At 46.7% G+C, this 22,466-nt stretch overlaps 1 protein-coding gene across 2 annotated transcripts; it reads right to left on the bottom strand.

The window, feature by feature from the left end:
• Window positions 1-7,318: 7,318 nt before the first annotated feature.
• LOC116834480 (sulfotransferase 1B1-like) lies at window positions 7,319-21,928 on the bottom strand. 2 transcript variants are annotated; one of them, XM_032796612.2, is made up of 8 exons: window positions 21,782-21,928; window positions 19,369-19,517; window positions 15,423-15,551; window positions 15,093-15,190; window positions 13,560-13,686; window positions 12,472-12,566; window positions 10,665-10,845; window positions 7,319-8,246 (listed from the first exon to the last, which is right to left on the bottom strand). In XM_032796612.2, the coding sequence occupies exons 2-8, from the start codon at window positions 19,514-19,516 to the stop codon at window positions 8,134-8,136; spliced, it is 891 nt and encodes a 296-aa protein (XP_032652503.1). In that variant the 5' UTR covers window position 19,517; window positions 21,782-21,928; the 3' UTR covers window positions 7,319-8,133. The 2 variants fall into 2 exon arrangements, with proteins under 2 accessions (XP_032652503.1, XP_074922156.1); XM_075066055.1 differs by lacking the exons at window positions 19,369-19,517; window positions 21,782-21,928 and adding an exon at window positions 16,132-16,232.
• Between the last annotated feature and the right edge of the window lie 538 nt (window positions 21,929-22,466).

Raw genomic sequence — 22,466 nt, 5'->3', positions numbered from 1 at the left:
CCCGCCACACTAAAAGGTTGGGGACCCCTGCAATAAGATAATTCGTAGCTATCAGAATACACAACACAGAAAATCTGTAAAATAGGAAGGACATGACCCCAACAGATTGTAACAATTTTTGGGTGACTTCAAGCAAAATGTCTTTCCCTCACGTTTGGCACAGGAAGGAATGATACTTGTAGAGGTGCTGTGCTTTCTCCCTTGCCACCCCTTATGTGTAGGAAAACCTCCTCATACAAATGCATGAAGTTGCCATCCTATATTCTTTCAGTCCCTCCTTAAAAACTGCCTCTGCCAAAACACCTATAAATCCCTCCTGTCTGGCGTTTTGGCAGGCAACCGGCAAGCTGAGACTTAAGCTTTCCTGCTAAACCTTCATTTTATTCTTACTTCACCTTCCAAACTTCAACCAACACCCTCTCTGCAATCCAAATTTGTTTTGTCCACCTAGCACATCCTGTCATATGTGAAATCCTGGTCCCAGTGACATCAATGAGAGTTTTGCCATTAACTTCAATGGGGCCAAGATTTCACCCCTAGATTGTACACTCTCTAAGCCAGGGACTGGAGATTTTGCTATACATTCCTATACCTACAAACAGCAAAACACAAAACCATCCTTTCTGAATTTCCATCTTTAATAATCCAGTGCTGAACATGCATTCTGGGTGGAGGGCCAGAGGTGAGGGCAAAGGTGGTTTTAAGCCCTCTTTGCAGCAAAATCTTCAATCACAGGGCCAGCTAGCTGTCAGTCTGGCCCCCAGCATAAAGTAGAGCAACCTCAAGGGTGTTCTACTTCACACTTGGCTGCCTACAGTCCCACACCCCTTTTTGTCTAACCATGCCATCTCCCACTGGTGGAGAGTTGCTGGAGGAGCACTAAGCCAGTCCCCAGCCGCAGGTGCAGGGTTCATGTCGGGGCAAGGGGCACAAAGGAGCTGGAGCCACAGCATACTGTGCTCCAGCTATTCTCTGCTTGGCTGGGTCCTCGAGGGCTATGAGAAACGGAGTGTGGGCTGGCAGCAGTTCTCAAACTGTGGGTCAGGACCCCAAAGTGGGTTGTGACCCCATTTTATTGGGGTTGCTAGGGCCAGCGACCCAGGGCTGAAGCTGAAATCGGAGCTCCACCTCCACCTGGGGCGGCAAGAGGCCTGGGCTCCAGCCTCATCTCCCCCCACTCAGGGCAGTGAGAGGCCCAGGCCCTGCCTCCCCCCGCCCAAGGATCACGTAGAAATGTTGTTGTCAGAAGGGAGTCAGGCAGGGCCCAGAGGATGGAGAACAAAGCCGGCGTCGAGTCCCTCCACGCTCCCCATACTGGACATAGGACAGAGAGCTCAGACTAGCACTGGGCTCTCGCCTCATGATTTTACCTCAGCTGTTGGAGCTTGAGCCGATGGCCCCTTGTTGTGTCTGCTGGGGGCAGGGCGCCCTGCTCTGGACTCACTCACACTCTCCCCCAGCCATGCCTGTGGCTGACTGGAGGCCCTGAGACACCCCTGGTGACTCCTCTCAGCTCAGACCACACCGTCCCTCCCACACACCCAGCCCAGCGGAGCCTGTCCAGGCCTGGCTCTGCATGGAGCCCACTTGGTCACCGGGGCAGCCAGGGTGCTAGCACCAAGGGCAGCAAGATGGCCTCTTTTCCTAGTGGGCACCCTGCCCATGGAGCCATGGAGAGGGCACAGCTGGATGCCACAGGGCCTTGCCAGCAGCCAGGTAAGAAGGACACAATGAGGGGCAGGTTGCTTGGGGGCCTGGCTGGGGGTCGGGAATAGGACTTAAGAGGGACAGAGGCTCCAAGAAGGAACATGGGGGTTCCCCTTGAGCCCTTCTACCTCCCTTCTGCCCTTCCATGAAGTCCATGTCCCCGGGGGAGATTGGCAGGTCAGTCTCAGTCTGGGTCACTCTGTCCCAGCAGGATAAGCTCTGTGCACTCAGACCACCTGCACTGTGTCCCTGAAACATGCCACAGCCAGGGCTGGGATAACCACACAGACCGTAGTAGCCTAGTACTGCATTAGTAGCTGATGGCTGTGAACACTGTCCCTAGCAAGCAGGAAGGTCGGGCCCAAGCTTTGTCTGCTTTGAACAGGGTCAGATGGTAAAGAGTTTGGGACCTACTGGTACAGCTAGGCCAGCATTTGCTGACTTTCAGGGTGTTGCAAGGAACTATTATAAACATGCTATTTCCAGGAAGATGGGTGAATGGGAGAGAAGGGTTAAGGCTCTGGATTTTATGGATTGGGAAGAATCATTATGGTTGAACTGAGTCGGTTTGCATGTAATTGATGGCATTGTACATGACTTGGGAGCACTGGAAAAGTGCATTTGATAAAGATGAACACCCAGTATTACTGTATTGTATTTCAGTTACCAACTTTTTGTTAAGGACAAAAATAAATTGCTGACAGTACATTTTCTTACATAAGGATTAAAAGGGAGCATAACAAATGCAAAAGGTAAAGGACTACAGCAGAGAGATGAAGAAAAGGGAATAAACAACATGCCATAATCACAGCATCTTCCTCACTTCCTTTCTTACGCTTACAGCATTGTGTAGTGTTCTTGTGAGCAATTACACAGCTGCCATGTTCTACCACAGAAGTGACTGCATTTCAGTGAAGGATGAAGTGATCCCTACATGCTGTTATGCATAACTGTGCCCATAACCAGTCACACATTTAATACCTTCTGACAATCACAGACTGCATTGCTTTTAAAAACACCTACAGCAACTTTGTTTAGCACCTTTCATCCCAAGCTTTCCTTAAGTGCTTTACAAGATTATATATGCAATGTATTGTTAAACTGTCCCACACCACTCAGCCCTCCATCAAACGGCAGAACAAAGCCGTGGAAAGCAGAACTGTTCTGGAGATGCCAACATCTCTCCCCTACCTTCCCCAGGGCCACGTGTTGTCTTGTGCCAGACTTACAACTAAGGCCTAGTCTACACTAGATAGGGTGCTTATTTAGCTACAGTGGAAAAACACTCAGAGGAGACACAGTCTATACTGTGTGGCAAAGTACCTTCTTCTCCTCAGCAGGCTCAGTCCTTTTTAGCCTCACAGACACAGGCTTGGGCAAGGCAAATCCTTACAGGTAGCACAGGGTCTGGCTAGTCTTTTCCTCAGTCAATCCCTTGTGCTAGTTTTCCTTCCCTTCTGGGGGCGGGGAGGGAGGGAGTGCTGCCTGCCTGCAAGGGTTCAATATCTTGCTACACCTAACCTAGTAGCAACTTCCCTGCTTCTCTCACCCCTCCCTTACATGCAGGGGAAGGTTAAAAAAGTTCACAAGCAGTTGGAGCCAGATGAACCTAATTAGTTCCCTGGTAACCCCTTTTCCAGCTGAACCTTATTTCTCAGTGGTTTGGGTCAGGCCTTTTAACTTCCTGGGACTAATCCTCCCCCCCAGCTGTTTGTCCTGGGTTTACCACAACTGGCAAAAGAATTCTTACTGCTTATACCAGTTCCCCAAACAAAATAAGCTACACCAGCAAAAAGATGTTTTTATTAGTACAACTCCTGTATCTACATGAGTGTTTTTGCTGGCACAGATGCTATATCAGGTAGGGGGCAATTTTTCCACACTACCTACCGACATAGATAAGCCAACAAAACTTTCACATTAGTCAATTCCTTAGAAACAGAAATGTGCCTTACCTTATTGAAGATTTTGTTTGCGGAGGGCCAGCGCAGCAAAAACATTGTTTCCAGCTCTCTGTGAGCAGAACAGCAAAAGACAGAAAGACAGTAGGGCTTTTGCCTTTTAGTTTATTCATCCCAGGGATTCCAATGTACCCTAAACCTGGAAAGCGATTGATTTATAGCTTCCCAACATCAGAAGGGACATCTAGTTTGATCTCCTGTATAATATAGGTAATAGAATGCCCCCAAAATAGTTCGTACAGGATATATTTTAGAAAAATATCCAATATAAATCCAATCTTGATTTAAAAATTGTCAGTGATGGAGACTTTACCATGGTAAATTTTTTCCATGATTGATTACACTCACCATTAAAAATTTACACCTTATTAAGATGAACCCTGACTCTGGCTGAACTCTCTAAACCTAAACACAAACTGAGCAACTGATGCTGATTATATGCATAGGCTAAGTCTATACTAGGAAATGTTTGCAAAAGATTGCTACCATTGCAAAGTTAGGGGCACCAGTGTAGGTAGCTTTTTGGCTCTATCAGCCATTTTCAGCATCAGCTGATTTAAGTAAGCCTAGTTGACACAGTGTTGACACACTTCCTCACATGGCTAACACAGCAATATTAGCAACAGTGGAAACTCTTCTAGACAAGGCCATTCAGAAAAGAAAACTCTTAGTCACTGGGGACTCCTGTTTCTGTTAAGTGAGCATTTTTTGGAGTCGGAAGACATGACCAAATTAGTTCCAGCATCAAACAACTCTACTGCCTCCCTATGCATTGCAAAATCCAGTTCTAAACTGACCACTTTAACTCATGCCCCTGAGATGCCAATCTCACAGATTTTGTCTAGCCCCTCTCCTTTCACTTTTCCCATCTCTTGTTTTAATGTGACCTTCTCTGCTTCCCTCCGTGCAACTGGCTACTGCCTGTGAAGGAGGCTTCTCCTTTACTGTTATTGCCATCTGAAACAGCCTGATTGTATCTCTCTGCCTCTCCAATTATCCATCTCATTTCAAACAGCTGGTGGAAACATAACTTTTCTCTCTGCTTAGTTTTTCTCTCTCTGCTGTTATTGTATTGTTTAACTCAGCAAAGCAATATGGGATACAATTTGAATGAAAGAGATACAAAATTAAGTTGCATAGTGTACCAGTTGTTCCTCAAAAATGCCATACAAGAATCCTTGTGACAATTAGGTAATTTGGAAGCACCACAGAGGGACCCCAACATTTTTCATACATGATGTAGCGCTATAATATAACAATGAAGTGGCACTTTGTGAAATAAAAGCAGCAAAGAGTCCTGTGGCACCTTATAGACTAACAGACATATTGGAGCATGAGCTTTCGTGGGTGAATACCCACTTCATCAGATGTATGATGAAATTTTGTGAAATAAGTTTTAGGTATCTCAGCTCTGCCTTAGTATAATGCAGTAAAGGCTTCAGAGCATGATGCAAAATTCATGGATTTGTTGAGCTGCTCAGGAGACATCAGAGGACTAAGACACAATGACAATACGCTCTCACATCGGAAACCCAAAGATGCTAGTGACTTTTCGAGCACTGTTACCATACACCAAGAGAAATATATAGACTCCCTGAACTGGGATAAACCCCAGTGCAGACTATGTTTTAAACAACCTCAGGAGAAGGACTTGAAACAGAAGTGTAAACACACCTTCTGGGGATCTGTGGCTTACTAAAGCTTCCCTGAGTTTTAGCCACATGGACTTGCCTGGATAGAGGGGCTTTTCTTAGATCAGCAGGGCTGCTCTTGCTGACAAGTCCTAGGACTCTATTGTCTGGGCAGGGCATTTCCAGGTCAGGATTCAAATTTCCCCCTTTCTGGGTCCAAGGTATATTTGTTCTGGCAGGCCTTTCAGCAATCATCATACTGGTAAATCTGCAGTTTAGTATTTTGGGCCAGCTGACTCGGACTGCGACTCCTGAGGGCAGAGTTGGGCTTGAACTGCTGCCATGCTTCCTGGATGCTAGCGCAATGGTTGTCATTTAAAATACAGATGGGGGAGTAGAGGGAGCCGGCAGCATTTCCAGCCTGGGGCCCAGGGCAGCTGCCAGCTGAGTGTGGGCTCGGACACCAGTGCTAAAGTGAGGCTGGGTACACAGGGAGAGCTGGGAGCCTGCCCTGTGCCCTATAGCTGGGGTTGCTGCACCCCACAGAGGCAAAGAGGGGCAGCCTGGTCTCTGTGCAGGAAAGCCCCAGGGTGACCAGATGTCCTGGTCCCTCTCACCTTTCTTCTCCCCCATAGCATCAGCTGCCTCTGCCCCTCTCAGCCCCAGGCAGTGGGGCTGGGCAGCCGGTGGGGGGCGCTGGCTGGCTGCTTTCTCCGCCCCGCGCACTACACCCCCTCCATCCCTCCCGCCCCGTGGCGTCCCGAGGGGCTTTTCTGACGTCACGCGGGCAAATACCCAGCACGCAATACAGCCGGGCGCCTTTAGATGGAGAGGAGCGTCCTGCCTGGGGTGGGCCCGGCAGGGGGGCAGGCTGCCCGCTCGCCCGGCTGCGCTCCGGAGTCAGCGATCCGGTCTGCACGCAACGTGGATGGAGCGTGCTCCTCCGTCTGCGTTGCCCTGCTGCGTCCACATGATTGTACTGCTGCCAAATCGACATCGCTCACGGATTGTATAGCTGCGGCCAGTGCCGATCTGGCGCTGTAATCGATGTGGATCCAGGAATACAAGCTATGTCCAGGGTGGATTCAGCCGTGTAATCCATGTGCTATGAGTTATCAGCATGGTCCATGTGCAATATGGATTCACCACTGTAATCCATCTGCAGTGCAGGAGCTGGTGATTTGGATCTGATCATCTCTTTGCAGGCAGGCAAGAAGAGCATAGCAAGAAGTATTCATTCGTTTTGAGGGTATATATTAACCTGTACTATTCTTCTTTGAGTTTTAGCAAAACAGAACAAAGTGCAGTAACTGCCAATAAAAAATAACAAACTCTTGTAATGTACATATACCAAGAATGTATAATTTGATTTCTTGAAGCATTCTTTTCTAGGGGTACTTTATATTTAAAGAGTAGTAAGACTAGTTAATTGCTGGTGTGTTTAATCAACCCTTTCTCAATGATTAACCCTACAAAGAACTCATCCAGGGGACACCCCAGAAGGGAACAGTCATGTTAATTATTTGTTAAACTGAGATTTATAGTCAAAACTTCTTTGTACAGTGAATACAAATATAAAGTTAGGAGTGCTCATAATAGTGAACTTTCTATATATATTTCCTGGTAGGCCTCCAGGTTTTCAGAGCAGCACAAGTCAAACAAGGCCAGTAGTTAAGTGTGAAAAGGTGCAGCTGAAGATAACCAGTTTAAGTAACACTTCATCATAAAGACATTTTATTTTCCACTCATGTGAACCCTGCTGGTATTTTTGCTCACTGCTCTGCTCATTAACAAAACTAGGGGGCAGCCTTTCCTCATGTTAAGCAGCACTTATTTGCAGAAGAGATCCCCTTGTGCACCCAGGCACACACTCAAAAGTCCCCACTTGCAAGTGTTCCCCTTGGGGAAGAGGGTTGAAGAAGGAGGCACACGCTGCTTGTTGCATTGGTGAATGGAAGGTGCACAGATACCAGGGTGACAGGAAGGCTACAAGAACCTGAATAGCCTAAGCTACACAGGTGAGCAAACACTTTTCAGTTTTAATCAGATTTGTAGAATTTGACTTTGTAAAATCAGCATAAACTAGAAGAAGGAGAAGTAGTTTTATACAGGAGTTCTCATATACATCTACAATTAATACCTTCAAAATCAAGAAAGCCTCCTTTCCCAAACCAAATTCCACTATTTCATTTTTCTCTTCACTGAATCTCCCCAGCACCTCCCTCCCCACCAAGCTACCTCTCCCCTTCTGTTTGCCCCACTCCCTTGTTAAAGTGTCTTATTGAGCAATTGCCTGGCTTCAGCCTCACTGGTGGCTTTGGTTGTCTTGGTGACATGTTGCTCTTTCCCCAATAATGACTACAAGCCCCTCTTCTCTTAGAGTTTTAGAAGCTTCTTGTGAAGGCTGTGACGTTCCTGTGAAGGCTGTGAGGTTTGCCCTTCCATCGTTCCAGCTGTTTTTACAGGGCGAGACAGATGCAGAGAAGGACCAACCAAGTGCCTCACTTGAACCTGGCCAGTATTCAAAGTCTAACATAAAAGAAGGTGTGTGTGTGGTGGGGTTAAGCACAGAACAAGGAGCCTTCCCTGCTACTCAGACCCTATATGGAATCCCAGACTCTTGAAACAATTCCTCTGCTCTGCAGTGTAACTACACCATGGTCTAGATGGCCCAAGACTCCAGGTTCAAGTGTCTGACCATCACCAGGGCAGAGACACTTCTCAGTGTACTACTTCTAGTTGAAGAAAGGAGTAGGGTGAGGGGGGAAGCTACTCTCAACAGAAACGACAGAGACCCATCTATTAGAACTACAGCACTAAGATGCCAGGCTCCTTCAGATCTCTGTTCGGAACTGCAGTGTGGTCCCAGCCATTTTCCTCTCGTAATCTTCATTGAATGTCTCATTCTGGGCCACAGTAAAGTGATTCTTCCAGTCCCCAGCAATTCCTGAAACAAAACAAACAAACAAACAAAACAAAGAGACAGTGAATGAAACATCAGAGCCCTTGATAAAGCAAAAGAACTCCCAATGGTGGAAAGTGCAATAGAAAAGAGTATCAAGAAAACATTAGTGGTCTAAATTCTACTTTCAGTTACATTCTTTTCTCTGACTCAGGGGTTCTCAAACTGGGGATCATGACCCCTCAGGGGGTCACAAGGTTATTACACGGGGGGTCACAAGCTGTCAGCCTCCACCCCAAACCCCACTTCACCTCCATCATTTATAATAGTGTTAGATATTTAAAATGCGTTTTTAATTTATAACGGGGGTCACACTCAGAGACTTGCTATGTGAAAGGGGTCACCAACACAAAAGTTTGACAACCACTACCTCAAGCTCCAAAAGATTTGTGAGGATGTAACAGAATTTGAACCTCAATCTATTCAGTGAATACATTTTTCATGCACCACAAACAAAAATGTAGTTAAACCAAGTGTTCGTTAGATAAAAACTCCTAACGGCTTAACACTTTGAGCACCTTTTCCATAGACTGAGCACAAAAGGCATTGAGAAAAATGCTGGTGTCCAGGATGGCGGATTGATAAAAATAGCAGACTTTGAAAAAAATATTTTGGTAGCAATTAGCTTTTAACTGGAATTTAGTCACTGGAAAATTGGTGAACTGAAATATTGTATTGGTCAATTTTCTAACAGTTTGTGGAAGCACTGGGTGGATGCCAGAGAAAGCAAACCAGCTAACCAGATCCTGCATTCCATATTGATTGTTTTAAACATAGTTTTAGTATGGAAATTATTCCCTCTCACCTATATTATAGCAAACAGGTTTATTACGGTAGTGTCCAGGGAACAGCAAAACTGGGTCCCCATTGTACTAGGCACTGTACACAGTAATAAAGAGGCTTAGTCCCAAATGGCTCACACTGTATCATTCTGTCTTGTGGCAGAGCTCCGGCTTTGCCTCAGGGGGTCCTGCGCTTCTAGGCGGTTAGGGCTGGTCTCAGAGGTTTGCTGTGACCCTCAACTTAGCCTCTCTCCCCTCCTAGAGACAAGAGTTACAGCTTACTGATCCACCTTCATCATCGGTCAGTCAATGAGTTTGGAGTAAGAGCCCTCTTTAGTTCCTGTCTTCCTACTCAGGGAGCACTTTTGTAGAGGTGTGGAGAGGGTTGGGGGGAACCCAGGCCCACCCTCTTCTCCAGATTCCAGCCCAGGGACCCTAATGGCACCAGCAACAGGTAGTTTTCCTACACTACCGGAGCTATAGCCCTTCACTGGGCTACTTCCCCAAATGGCCCCTCCTAACACCCCCCTTGGTACCTGACCATGCTTGTTCTCCAGGGTCTCTTACTGCACACCTTCTTTCTCCCCATCTTCCCACAACACACCTTCTTACTCCCAGCTCCTACCAGCCAACCTCACTGAGGGGACTTCCTTTTAAACTAACCGGAGTCGGTTCTAAATGGACTTCACGTGACTTGATTAGCCTGTTTCCCTTGATTGCTTCTAATCCGTTCTTAATTGGTTCCAGGTGTCTTACGGAGTCTGCCTGACTTAATTGCTTCTAGCACCTTCCTCACTGCTCTGGGGCAGACCCTGCCCTGATCACTCAGGGAACAGAATACTATTCAACCAGTGTCCAGTATGTTTTCCTTCTACCAGACTCCTGCACCCAACCGGTCTGGGTCTGTCACAATCTGCACTCCACCCTTTGGTTCTATTTTTATTTTTCCTCAGTTGTCTCCTGTGGCCAATGTGTTTCTTTGCTTTTCTTTTTCTAGTGACTGTGAGGCATGACAAAGATATCATATGGAGACGTGAGGATTTAGGGTCAAATTTTGAAAGACCATAGCTCCCATTTAGGCACCGAAAAAAGTGGCCAGATTTTCGAAAGGGTTTAACACGCCGCAGCTCCCGTGGTTCTCAGTGGGAGCCGCTGGATACTCGGCACTTCTGAAAAATCCAGTCACTTCATTTTGATGTTTAACTGGAGCTGAACTCTTGAAAATCTGGCTCTGTTGCCCCCATTTAGTCAAAGATCAAGTTCTAAACAGGTATCAGCCGCAGAATGCAGACTTCCGCAATGCCACTCTGCTCTGTTCTTTGGGTGACTACTTCTAGGGCTGAGAGTGTAGTTCAGTCTCCATGCCCACTCAGTCCTTGGCTGCTTTCATGAGACTGGGATCACTAATTAGTGTCTTCTGTCAAGGCATCTGTGAGATATAAACACCTATCCACTAGAAACAGTATCACCAACCTGTTTTACACAAGCCACTGAAAAGCTATGAGATATAAACATGGCCATCTTTCTGGGTCACGTACGAAGGAAAACTGGATGAAAAAGTATCTTCCTGTTACAATTGAGGAAAAGAAAAATGGTTGCTAGTACCTGTGCGAATCCTTACCTTTACGCATGAAAGGGGAGATGTTTTGATCCATAACATCATTTGGGGTCATCTTATAATTTGTGGTGGGATTCTCTTTCATCATTTCAAATGAAGTGTGATAGACGATCCTGTCCAGAACCTCTTCCTTCAGATCCTTCCCCAGGAAATGCATAACCTTGCGAATTTCACGCTTTGGATCCTACAGAAAAACAAGTGGCACTTCAGGTGGTGGGACCCAGTGGCTCAACTAGTCAGGTTACCACCATGTAACACAGTGAAAGTCTAGAACTTTTATGAGATGCCAGCAACCTTAGTAGCTCCACTGTATCAAAACTAATATCCAGCAACCCATCAATACATTTCATCAACCTTGCACCCAATTCTTACACCCCTTCCCAAAATAGAAAGGACATTAATAGCCCAAAAAGAAAAAACCCTTCGTCTCCCTCCCTAGCATTAGCACATTGCACAGGCAAGCTTAATTCTGGCTCTGCCTAACTTTTGAGTACTTGACTTTGCAACGCAAATAATGTTATTTTAACATAGTTTTTTGGGGGGTACAAGTTGTGTAGAGAGATAGAGACCAAGACTGGTCTGTAACTCACCACTCCCATCACTTTATTTAGAAAGAGATGCAGACAGCCACTCCAGGGGGACCCTAATTTCAGCCACATCTTCCCCAGCCAGGCACAGAATTCTCAGGGCCAGATCCGCAACTGCTGCAGCCCTAACGACTACACCAGTGGAACTCTGCTGATTTAAGGACCTGGCCCTTACTCTCGAACTTCACTTCCTGTTCTTCAGCAATACGTGTACGCTAAGCTTCAGGATAACCCAGCTCCAAATACCAGCCCATATTACTGTTACTTGGGAAGGTAGTGATTAATTCCATTTTGTGTAGTTCAAAGCTATAGTTGGGATGTTTATCCAAATCTCTCTGGTATGGAAATCATCCAAGGTCAGGCTCTCATGAGATTTCTGGTATCGCTGGATTGGAAATACCCAATTCCTCTCCCAGCTAAAACCAGGAATTCCAGAGTGAAATTAAAGGGAACAGGAACAACTGTTCTTTTCAAATCCCCATCTAAGGTTCACTTTGGGCCTGAGCAAGAGGTTAAGTCACTTCTAGACTAGCTTCCTCATCTTTAATTATATGCTTCCCTAACTTCCCCCTCCTCTTCCTGCCTCTTAATAAATGTGCTACATCAGCATTTTAAACGAGAGGGTTAAAAGTCTCTTTAAAGAAAGGAGCTCTCTTTTGGTGCTTGCTCTTCAAGAGATACACTCCCACAAACCTGAACTCCAGCATGGGGAAGAGGCTTTGGGAAAGCAAAATGGCCCAGTGGTTAGGGCACTATCTTGGGGCTCAGGACACCTGGATTCAGTTCCTTGTTCCGCCACACACTTCCTGGGTGACTCTGGGCAAGTCACTTAACCTCTTTATGCCTCAGTTCCGTAAAAATGGGGAATAGCAGCACTGACCTCCCTCAAAGGGGTGTTATGAGGATAAATCCATTTGATATCATGAGGCTCATGATAAATCTAGTCACATTTCTCGATAAGGGAGAATAAGTGGGGAAGGAGGGAGGCTCACAGCTCAGGGTAGTATTAGCGCCAGCCAAAGCATTTAACAAGTCATAGTCTGGCCCTTTTACTCATGGTGGACCACACTATCCTAGAGAGACAAATTCTCTTCAGGACAGCCAGACTGCTCTTCAGATGGACATTGCACAGTAGGGTAAGGCATTCAACAGGTGTCAGATTCGTTGCCTCCATCCTGGTGCGTGTGGCGTGGCCCCTCAAGTGGTACCTCTTGCCCTCTCACCTCTTTCATGTCCTCATAGAACAGGTATAAAATGGGATGGTCCTTTCTCTTCTTCCACCAGCCTTTCACATGGTCATACCAGGAACCATACGCAACTAAACTTAGAGAAAAAGGCACACACACAAATACTCTTAGTAACATGAGCATGTCAGGTCCCTGGGGGTCATGTTCTGTTTTGGCTTAACGCCACTGAAATGCATTGTGTGTGCAATTACTATGACATCACGTGTAAATTGGGTAACTGGGCAAAAACCTCCAGTTGCAGCTATTCGCCTACACTAGATCAGATTCTTTGTCCCTTTGGTTCCACTGTCAGGTTAGAATCCTCATCTATTATTTTGTGTGACTGGAGCAGAAACTAGATATTAACAAACTCTCATATAAATACAGCTTAGGATCAGATCCCAGCTGGTACTGGCATACTTTCAATGAAGTCAATGGCCAGATCCCCAGCTGGTGTAAATCAGCATAGCTTCATTAAAGTAAATGGGCCAGATCCTTAGCTAGTGTAAATTAGCCATACCCTCTACCTCGATATAATGCCACCTGATATAACACAAATTCGGATATAACACGAAAAGCAGCGCTCCGTGGGGGCGGGGCTGCACTCTGGCAGATCAAATCCAGTTCTATATAACACGGTTTCACCTATAACGCGGTAAGATTTTTTGGCTCCCGAGGACAGCGTTATATCGAGGCAGAGGTGTAGCTCCCTTGAAGTCAATGCATTTATGCTGATTTACAGCTGCTGAGGAGCTGGCCCTACGTATAGTTATATAAGGTCTGGGCCAGTGGATGCATTGCTATGCAGATTCCCCAACCACTGCTCCCTCTGAAGGGGAGCACAGATGCAGTGGAGGCTACTCAAACTCTCTGGTCTACTAGGAAAATTCCCTCCCTCAGTTCTCACTGCATTTCCTGGTATACAGAGAGTACATTGAAAGGCACAGCATCCAATTTTTCCACCAAGAGGCAGAACCTGGCCTGGAGAAATTCACCTGCAGTTGCAAGTCTCTTTTCCTTTATGCTTCAAGCAGCATCAATTTAAAACCTCAGGAACATGAACTGCTAACAGATGTCAGTCTCACCTCTGCCTGCCATGTATTTCTCAATGTATTGCTCCCACGTGCCAGGGTCTGGATGTAGCTTGTTCATCTGGTCAAAATGGTAGAAGGAGACAGCTACATCTTTGGCATTTCGAGCAACATAGATCATCTGTGGCAGGAAGAAGAGAAGAATCCATGTTGCCTCGGTGTCCTTGAGTTCTGAGTGGCTCTAGACTTGGATTTTCGGAGGTGCCTAAGGGAGTTGGGTGCCTAATTGCCTTAGTCTCCTTTCAAAATCCCAGCCCTACTGCAGGGGATCCAAACTGTGGCTCAAGGCCCAAATTAAAGCTGCAGGGACTGAAAGCGCCCCTGGACACTGTGGTCTGAGAGTAGCACACTATGGACTGGACATGGGAATGGAAGCTACAGGAGCTCTAATCCTGGCTCTGACACTAGCTTTTTCACTGGCTCTGTGGTCTTGGGTCAAGCTCTCTGTTTCTTAGCTTCCCCATCTGTAAAAACGAGGAAAACGACACCACACGTTTCTGCCAGTGTAACCTAGTGCACAGGCCCCACAGGGATGGAAACTCTGGCAGTACTAGTCCTGCACTAGGGGAACAACAGGCGGTCAGCACAACTGCCAAAGGGAGTGGTGTTTGCCAAGAAGGGATTGTGATCAGGATGCCTGGGGGATTAGTTAAGTCAGTGCATCCCCCTGGGGACCTCCTATAGAGCCTGAGTCGCAGGTTAAACCAGCCTACTTCTGAAGGATGGAAACAATGCAATCCTGATGTGCCCTGCCCTTGGGGCACATCATCCTAGTCCCCTGAGTGTAGCAGTCAGTGGGTCTGCTCCCATGTGTATTCAGACATAGCCATTCATATCGTGGCAAAATACATCATGCCCTGCAGGGCCAACATGACTACAGAGGAGTGAGCTGGATTGTACTCTGGCTCTTATACCATCAGGCAGAACTGTTAGTTGAGTTGCAATTGCAAGACCACATTTACCTCCCAGTTATGGGTGGGTAACCCCATTGAATACAATGGGGATTGCCCAGGAAACAGTATTTTAAGACAATGTGTGTTGCACAGATGTTGGTGATGTGGGCAAAATTTGCTTTCCAGGATCTTTGTTAGCGATGATGATGTATGAGCCAGAAAGAACCCAGTCTGATTGTCAGATCCCAGGGGGAGCCTGCAAAGCTGAAGGCTAGAAAAACATCATACTCAACACTCAACTAAAGGCACTGGAATCCCATGAGGCCAATTTTAATGGGAACTGGATGTCCGGATCCCTTAGGGATCTTTGAAAATCTCAGCCTAACTATGAATACAAACTTGCATCCCAATGTTGTAAAGGTAAAGCTGCAAAAATGCTGCTCTAGGTAGATATCACCATGGAAACTCACAATTAAACCTCTTCCCACTGGAGAAGAGAGTCAGTGGGTAAAAATGAGGAAGAGGAACCTGGCGGAGGCTGGGACTACCATGAGTATTCTGTGTGCTCAAAGTACATGATACTTCCCCTATCATCCTATTGTCCAGAAGGTCTGAGTTCCCAGCTACTGGTTACCTTGCAGCCATTTTCCCAGAAGGACATTGGAAGGAGCTGGACTGGGAGGTGAGTTTTCACTAAACGAGGAGATGACTTCTCAGCCAGTTTCTCTGTACCTGGTAAGCAGAGGTTCAAAGGGATCATTGATGCCGATAGAGAAGGCATTAAAGGTAACATTTCCAAAAGCACCCAAGTCTCACTGAAAGTCAGGAACCGAACCTAGATCTTCTGAGTCTTAGGCCAGTGCTCTAGCCACAATCCCTTCTTTCCTCTCCTGAGCTGCAAGCCAGCCACACAGAATCATTGACCTTTTTGTCTGGAATCACCTCACACTAGTGCTACGTTTACCTGATGGCATCTTTCTAGGGGCAGCAAATTCCAACATGGGCACTTTGTTGAAAATTACATCCCTCTTGCATTTGTCAGGATCTCCATCATTCAGAATCATGTCCACAATTTCACTCATCCATGTAGTGCCTGGAAGGAAGACGAGAGAACAAAAATCCAGTCAAGAACCAAGTTTATCCCACAAGGAACAGTCAAGCAGGAACCCCATCCACTGTTCTTCCAGACAAAACAGCGCTTATGGTATTCAGCCTATTCATTTAGGATCTTCAATATTCTAACTCAGCAGTTCTCCACTGTGGGTTGGGACCCCAAAGTGAGTCATGACCCCATTTTAATGGAGTTGCCAGGGCTGGCTTAGACTTGCTGGGACCCCCACCATCTGTTCCTCTGCCTGGGACTGAAGCCCTTGGGCTTTGTCTTTGGGCCCCTCCCCGACCTGAGGCCGTGGGGGCGGTGATCAGGCTTTGGCTTTGGCCTCCAACCAGGGCAGCAGGGCTCAGGTGGACTCAGGCTTTGGTCCTCCCTCCTGGAGTCATGTAGTTGTTAGAAGTGGAGGTTGCAGAGTGGAATGAAGTTTGAGAACCTCTGTTCTAGCTACATCTCTTCTGCTCGCCTGAGGCTGAGTAGCAATGGAATATCATTAATCTGTAGTCAAACATGATAGTTTGCCAGCGTTGTCAAATACAGTTACTGATGGCAAGCAGCCCACTTCACAGCCCTTTTTGTGGAAGGTCTGCAAGCCCATGCAATCACACCCATTTCCAGGGATGGTGTGAGGCCTCTGCTAGGCCAACACAACTGCTAGTTGATTTTGTATTGTTATGTTTTTGATGGGTGTCATCACTGTGCTCAGCAGCTGCCTACATGACACAGGAGAAGACATGGTTGCAGCCCCGAGGGGAGTTTACCATTTATATAATGCACCACACTGACCTATCCCAGCTAATGTGGGACAAGAGAGATGATGCTGCCCTCTCTCACATCCCAACATCTTAATTTCCCCTCTTCTAACCCCTGCTGGCTTCCTTATGAGCCAGTGCAGAAGAGCTGCTTGTGCTACGATCCTCCAAGCTATGCCTTACAGTCACAGCAAGCTTTGCCGTCCATGACTGGTTCCTTGCTGGAATGGTATGTGATCTCTGTTTGGAAAGATGAAACCGTAATTTGAACTCTGAGCCCTTCTGGCTCACAACCATTTAAACCATCCACACCATAATGGAGAAAATCCAGATCTTTAATTCCATCTCCTCTGCGCCTGCTGCTTTGTTTATGGTTAAAGTAAAATAAACCAACCACTCAAAATCAACCTATCAATTCAAGAGCCAGATTCTGCCGGTGTTACTTACATTTAATATTACTTCACTCTGGGAGCTATCCCTGGCAGGAAAGTGCAAATCAGCATGAGTGACAGTGACAGAAACTGTTGTAAAAACCAGTAATAAATAAATAAATAAATAAATAAGACATTATTGGTCAGATGGCAAATGAACTGCCTGAGATTGCTCAGAATTCACCCATCCCTGGAACCAAAGACCTTTTACTTGTCAAATGATTCATGGGTGCCTCCATTTCCCTCTTCTTCTGTAGCACCTGGGCTCTAAGGCGCTGCACTGCAGTGATCACAGTTTGTGTATCAGTCTCCCTCCTTAATCAACCAGAACAACTCAAGGTATCCCAGGACCTGACCTTAGTGACTCCACAAAGTCTCCAGCCCCTTACAACTGAATAGTGTTATACTGGAAACATACATTAATAAATCGACCTAACGCAGCTTATGTCAGCCTAACTTTGTAGTGTAGACCAGGCCTGAGTCTCCAGTCTAGCAAGGCACATCACCAAACACTAGGACAGCCCAAGAACATACACGTCTACCTCAATATAACGTGACCCAATATAACACAAATTCAGCTATAACGTGGTAAAGCAGTGCTCGGCGGGGGGGGGAGGGGACGGACGCGGGGCTGCGCAATCCGGTGGATCAAAGCAAATTCAATATAACCGGGTTTCACCTATAACGCGGTAAGATTTTTTGGCTCCCAAGGACAGCGTTATATTGAGGTAGAGGTGACTATGTTAAGTTTGTCCCTTTACATTCTGTGGGAGGGGACGTGCTGTCATAAACAAATAGCTAAGGGTTAATGTTTCTTTTACCTGTAAAGGGTTAACAAAGGGAACCAAACACCTGACCAGAGGACCAATCAGGAAACCGGATTTTTCAAAGCTCAGGGAGGGAATTTTTGGGTGTGTGTCTTTTGTCTGTGTCTCTGGTCTGTGCTCTCTCAGCTATGAGAGTGATCTCTATCTCCAGGCTTCTCTAATCTTCTGTTTCCAAGTGTAAGTACAAAGGTAGAAAGACAATAGGCTTATATGGGTTTTTTTGTATTTACATGTGTGTGGTTGCTGGAATGTTTTAAATTGTATTTCTTTTTGGATAAGGCTGTTTATTCATTTTTTCTTTTAAGCAATTGACCCTGTATATTGTCATTTTAATACAGAGACCATTTTTATGTCTTTTTCTTTCTTTTTTTATAAAGCTTTCTTTTTAAAACCTGTTTGAGTTTTTCTCTGGTTAAGACTAAGGAACGAAGGGAGGGGGAAATCTCTTTGTGTTAAATTGACTAGGTTTGAATCTGCATAGCCTCTGGGTGAGGGGGAGAGACACTTAATCTCTCTGGGTTTGTGTTTCAAGGAATTGAAGCGGGAAAATCTGGGAGGAGGTAAAGAGCAGGAAGGGAAGTGGGTTATTTCCCTTTGTTGTGAGACTCAGGGAATCTGAGTCTTGGGGTCCCCCAGGAAAGGTTTTGGGGAGACCAGAGTAAGGCAGGCACTGTAATTCCTGTCTGGTTATCAGATCCAAGCTGGTAATTAAGCTTGGAGGTTTCGTGCTAGTATCTTAGTTTCTGAACTCTAAGGTTCAGATCTGAGTAGGAAAGCTATGATACGTGCCCATCCATCTCTCTGTGACTGCATGGTGCCTGGGTATTCCTCTTTCAGATGCTGGAGGCCATAGAAAGATAATTTCAGAAAGGAACTAATCCCAGTCCAGAAGGGTTTGGCATTAAATTTGATGCAATCATTTCCAACAGGGCCAGCTATGGCTTTTTTGCCACCCCAAGCAAAAAAAAAAAAAGTGTGTGTGTGGAGGGGCGGCTTGGCAAAGCAGGGGGAAAAAAACAAACAAAAACACAACGCGGCCAGAGTGGCAAAGCGGGTGGGGGGGGTGTAACCGTGTGGCTGGAGCGGCAAAGCAGGAGGGGAAACACGGCACGGCTGGAGCGGCAAAGCGGGGGTGGGGGAAAACATGGCCCAGCCAGCAAAGCAGGGTTAAAAAACAAAACAAAAAAACCCTGCAGGGAGACTGGAGCCAGGGTGCAGGGGGACTCCCTGAGCTGCAGAGTGCACGCCCGGTCCAGTGGAAGGGAGGAGGATGGAGCGGGGGGAGAGAGAAAAGCGGGGCAGCCAGTGCTTCAGCAGGGCGCTCGCCACGCGGCCCCAACCACCACGCCACCTGCCGGGAGGGCTCCACTCCGGTCAGCGGGGAGGGAAGGACGCGGGCTGCCCTGCCAAGTTTGCTGCAGGGCGCTCCCCGTCTCTTCCCCCAGCAGGGCAGCCGGAGCAGCAAACAGAAAAAAAAACAGTGGCCGTGCCGCCCTACGTTTGGGCGCAATGCCGCCCCATAGAATCTGCCGCCCCAAGCACGAGCTTGCTCAGCTGCTGCCTGGAACCAGCCCTGGTTTCCAATGAGCGAAATGTAGGCTGGGAGCTGTGAAATACTGGAAAGGCGCCTTGGCATTCTTGCTCATTATTGTTACAACAGCTGTGACTAAGTGGAGCTGCTTAGCTTTCAGAAGGGGAGCATGATGGGGTTTAAGGGACCCCCCCTCCTACATTTCCAGGACCAAAGGACTCATTGTGGCTTCTAATCCTGAAAGCCATGAAAACTCACCAGATTTGGGGTATGTGGCTATCACGATGTCATCTGGCCTGCTCTGGAAGTTGTCAATCCTTTCCCAGTGGTAGGAAAATGCGCAGACCATTGGAATGTCACGGACTATCCTCCAGTCCTGCCGAAGGTAATCTTCTGGTGAAGTCATGCTGGGGGGGGAAGAGTTCAACAGAATATAACTGAAGCGGAGAAGATGGGAGAGCAGCTGGACAGGAAGCTCAGTTATGTTCCCAGTGCTCCCAGACACTCAGCTGAGTGTGGTGGGATATTTCTTTTTTTTTTACAGTAGCTGGCCAGTCCCTTTCCAACTGTTTAATAGTGCGTGCCCTTGGCAATGTTTCCATTGAAAACTGAGGCAGCCAAGGGATTCCTGATGAGCACACACTGTACCACATTACATAACAGACAGCAGCAGAAAGCGGCATGCTTCAAAACAGTTTGTTGCTCAGCTACTGACTCCTTTTGTCACCACAAAGGTGTACAAGGGGGTGGAGGTGGGGGGTCTGTAGACGTCTGATGTGCATGCAGGCTCTCTTAGATCTCTCTCTTCTTTGGGGCAGAGGCTGACTTCCTACGTGTTTTACAGCTCCTAACACAATGGAGCCCTGAATTTAATCAAGGTCTCTAACTGCTACCATGATAAAAATAATACTAATCATTTCTTGTAACAGCCCTTTCTCAGGCAAGACCGCTGGATTAATTCAGGCTGCTTCCGAGTGCTTTCATCAAGCAAAAACGTGGAGAGTCCAGTGCTCCAGATTTATTACTTACATATGCTGGGCGCATTCTAAAGCCCAGGCCGAGGGACCGTAACTTCAGCCACCAGGGATGTAGTGTTACACCCTAGAAATGCAGGTCCTGGAGTGAGTTATTGCTCCAGACTCAAGGGTACGTCTACACAGCAGTTAAACACCCACAGCTGGCCTGTGTCAACTGAGTCAAGCTTGCAAGCTTGGGCTGTAAAACTGCAGTGTAGCTGTTTGGGCCTGGGCTGGAGCCCTCCCCATCATGGGCTACCAGAGCATGTGTTCCAGCCCGAGTCTAAATGACTGCAGTTTTACAGCCCTGCGGCCGGAGTCCCATGAGCCCAACTCAGCTGCCATGGGCCAGCTGCGCGTGTTTAACTGCTCCATAGCCCTATCCAAAGGAAAGAGGAAGGACTCCAGGAAAGCATGAGACCTGGGTGCAGGCACTTTCATGGCCCAAGTTAGGCCAACACCAAGCACTTTTGAAAATCTCATGACTTGCATTTTGTGAAATCTGCAGTTCAAAACTATTAAGTCCTAAAAAGAGATAACTTATCTGCAGCAAGTCAAGTAATCATGTTCTATGACCCCATAACTAGTTAATAATAAAACTTTCAGTGAGCAGGGCAGCAACCACCATGACCAGAAGGAACACACAGCACTCTCATTCACTGACTGAACAATAAACTTTAAGCAGTAAGGAAATCTCATTAGTTCCAGTTAGTGACAATGGCAGACTCTGTTACTACTCCTGTGTATGTCTGTGTATGGGGAATCATGTGTTCTTCAGCCTGAAATCAGCTGGCTTTGAAGCATTCTCAAATGACAGACAGTGTCAACTCTAATTAGCCTTCATGAACCCTCCTCATTCCTGCCAACACACAAGGCAGGAGAGGAAAGTTCAGTTTTGTCTCTTCAGACCTCATTTTCCTCTGAAAAGAGCAAATGAAGAATATTTTAGCTGCTGCTCAGAAATAGTCACATTTTAGAAGCTGCTGAGCAAAGGAATTTTAGAATCATAGAATCTCAGGGTTGGAAGTCATCTAGTCCAACTCCCTGCTCAAAGTAGGACCAATCCCCAGACAGATTTTCACCCCAGTTCCCTAAATGGCCCCCTCAAGGACTCAGTTCACAACCCTGGGTTTAGCAGGCCATGATCAAACCACTGACTACCCTCCCCCCTTGCCTTTAGAGAAAAGCAAATAAAGATGCTGTAAACTAGCAAATAATTGACCATTGTGAGTCTTAAATTCATATGTAAATCACCAGGCAATTCATAATCCTGCCCCTCTCTCCTTTTACAAAACCTAAGCTTGGAGTCTGCAACACTGACCATTTCTGAGGTCCCAGACTAAAATGAGTCAAGTGTTGAAGCCGCAATAAAATTATAGACCCATTTTATAACTGTGCATCCAGTCATACTCTTCCCCAATGCACACAGCTCCTCTTCCATGCTCTTAAAGGGGGAAATCACAAGACTGTGCCTTGAACATTCTGGTCTGGAAAGCTTGCAGTGTCAAATCCTACTAAAAATGCCCAGGTTTCTTCCTGGATATGTATCCCACCAGTCCTAGACAGGCGGCTCTGCCTGGCTGTTCGCTCCGACAACAGAACAGACAGACAAACTCCTAACAGTAACAGGCCTAAGAGCTGAAGTCTGAATTTACCTTTCTCCTCTGGCGTGCTGCTCTTGTAGGCAGAAGGAAAGGCTGTAAGTAAATGTGCATGATCTTTACAAGGAGATTGTGAAAGTATTGGGGCGGGCTCAAAGCCCTCAGGAACTCAGCCAAGGGAAACACAACCTTCCAGTTCTATGAACCGTGTGTTGGAGAGGGAGGGGCTTGGGAGTAAGAAGGTGAGGGAGTAATACATTCAACTTGCTGAGAGGCTTCACGATGAGGCCAAGTGGAAAAGGCAGGAGGCCAGGGTCACCATGTCCCCTAGGCTATTCCAAGAGCAGTGAGGAATGCAAGTGTTTCTTCTGGGTCAAGCTCGTATTCAGTAGCAGGCAATGCATGCAACTGCCTGGGTTGAGGGGTGCTGGGAAAATAGAATGTTTGAAGTGAAATGTTGTGGATTCGTTTTTAACTAACCTCCTAGAATGTTCTGGACCTTTGGAGAAGTTCATGGAATCTTCCAGACTTTCTCAGAACCACATTTTCCTTGACCCTCCTAGAGTGTTATCAGCCATGCCCACAGGTCTATAAGGGGTGGGGCGTTGCCAGTCAGTCAGTGAGATATGAGAACGAAGTGAAGCGAAGTGAGAGCCCAGCTGCAATATTGTGAAAGTGTATTTGTGTTTTAAGAGTTGAAGAGTCCAAGTAGCAACTAAGAAAGGGCATATTTAATGAG

Source organism: Chelonoidis abingdonii, chromosome 5, assembly GCF_003597395.2.
Source record: "Chelonoidis abingdonii isolate Lonesome George chromosome 5, CheloAbing_2.0, whole genome shotgun sequence".
Lineage (NCBI taxonomy): Eukaryota > Metazoa > Chordata > Testudines > Testudinidae > Chelonoidis > Chelonoidis abingdonii.
This window is presented reverse-complemented; position numbering and strand designations above follow the sequence as displayed.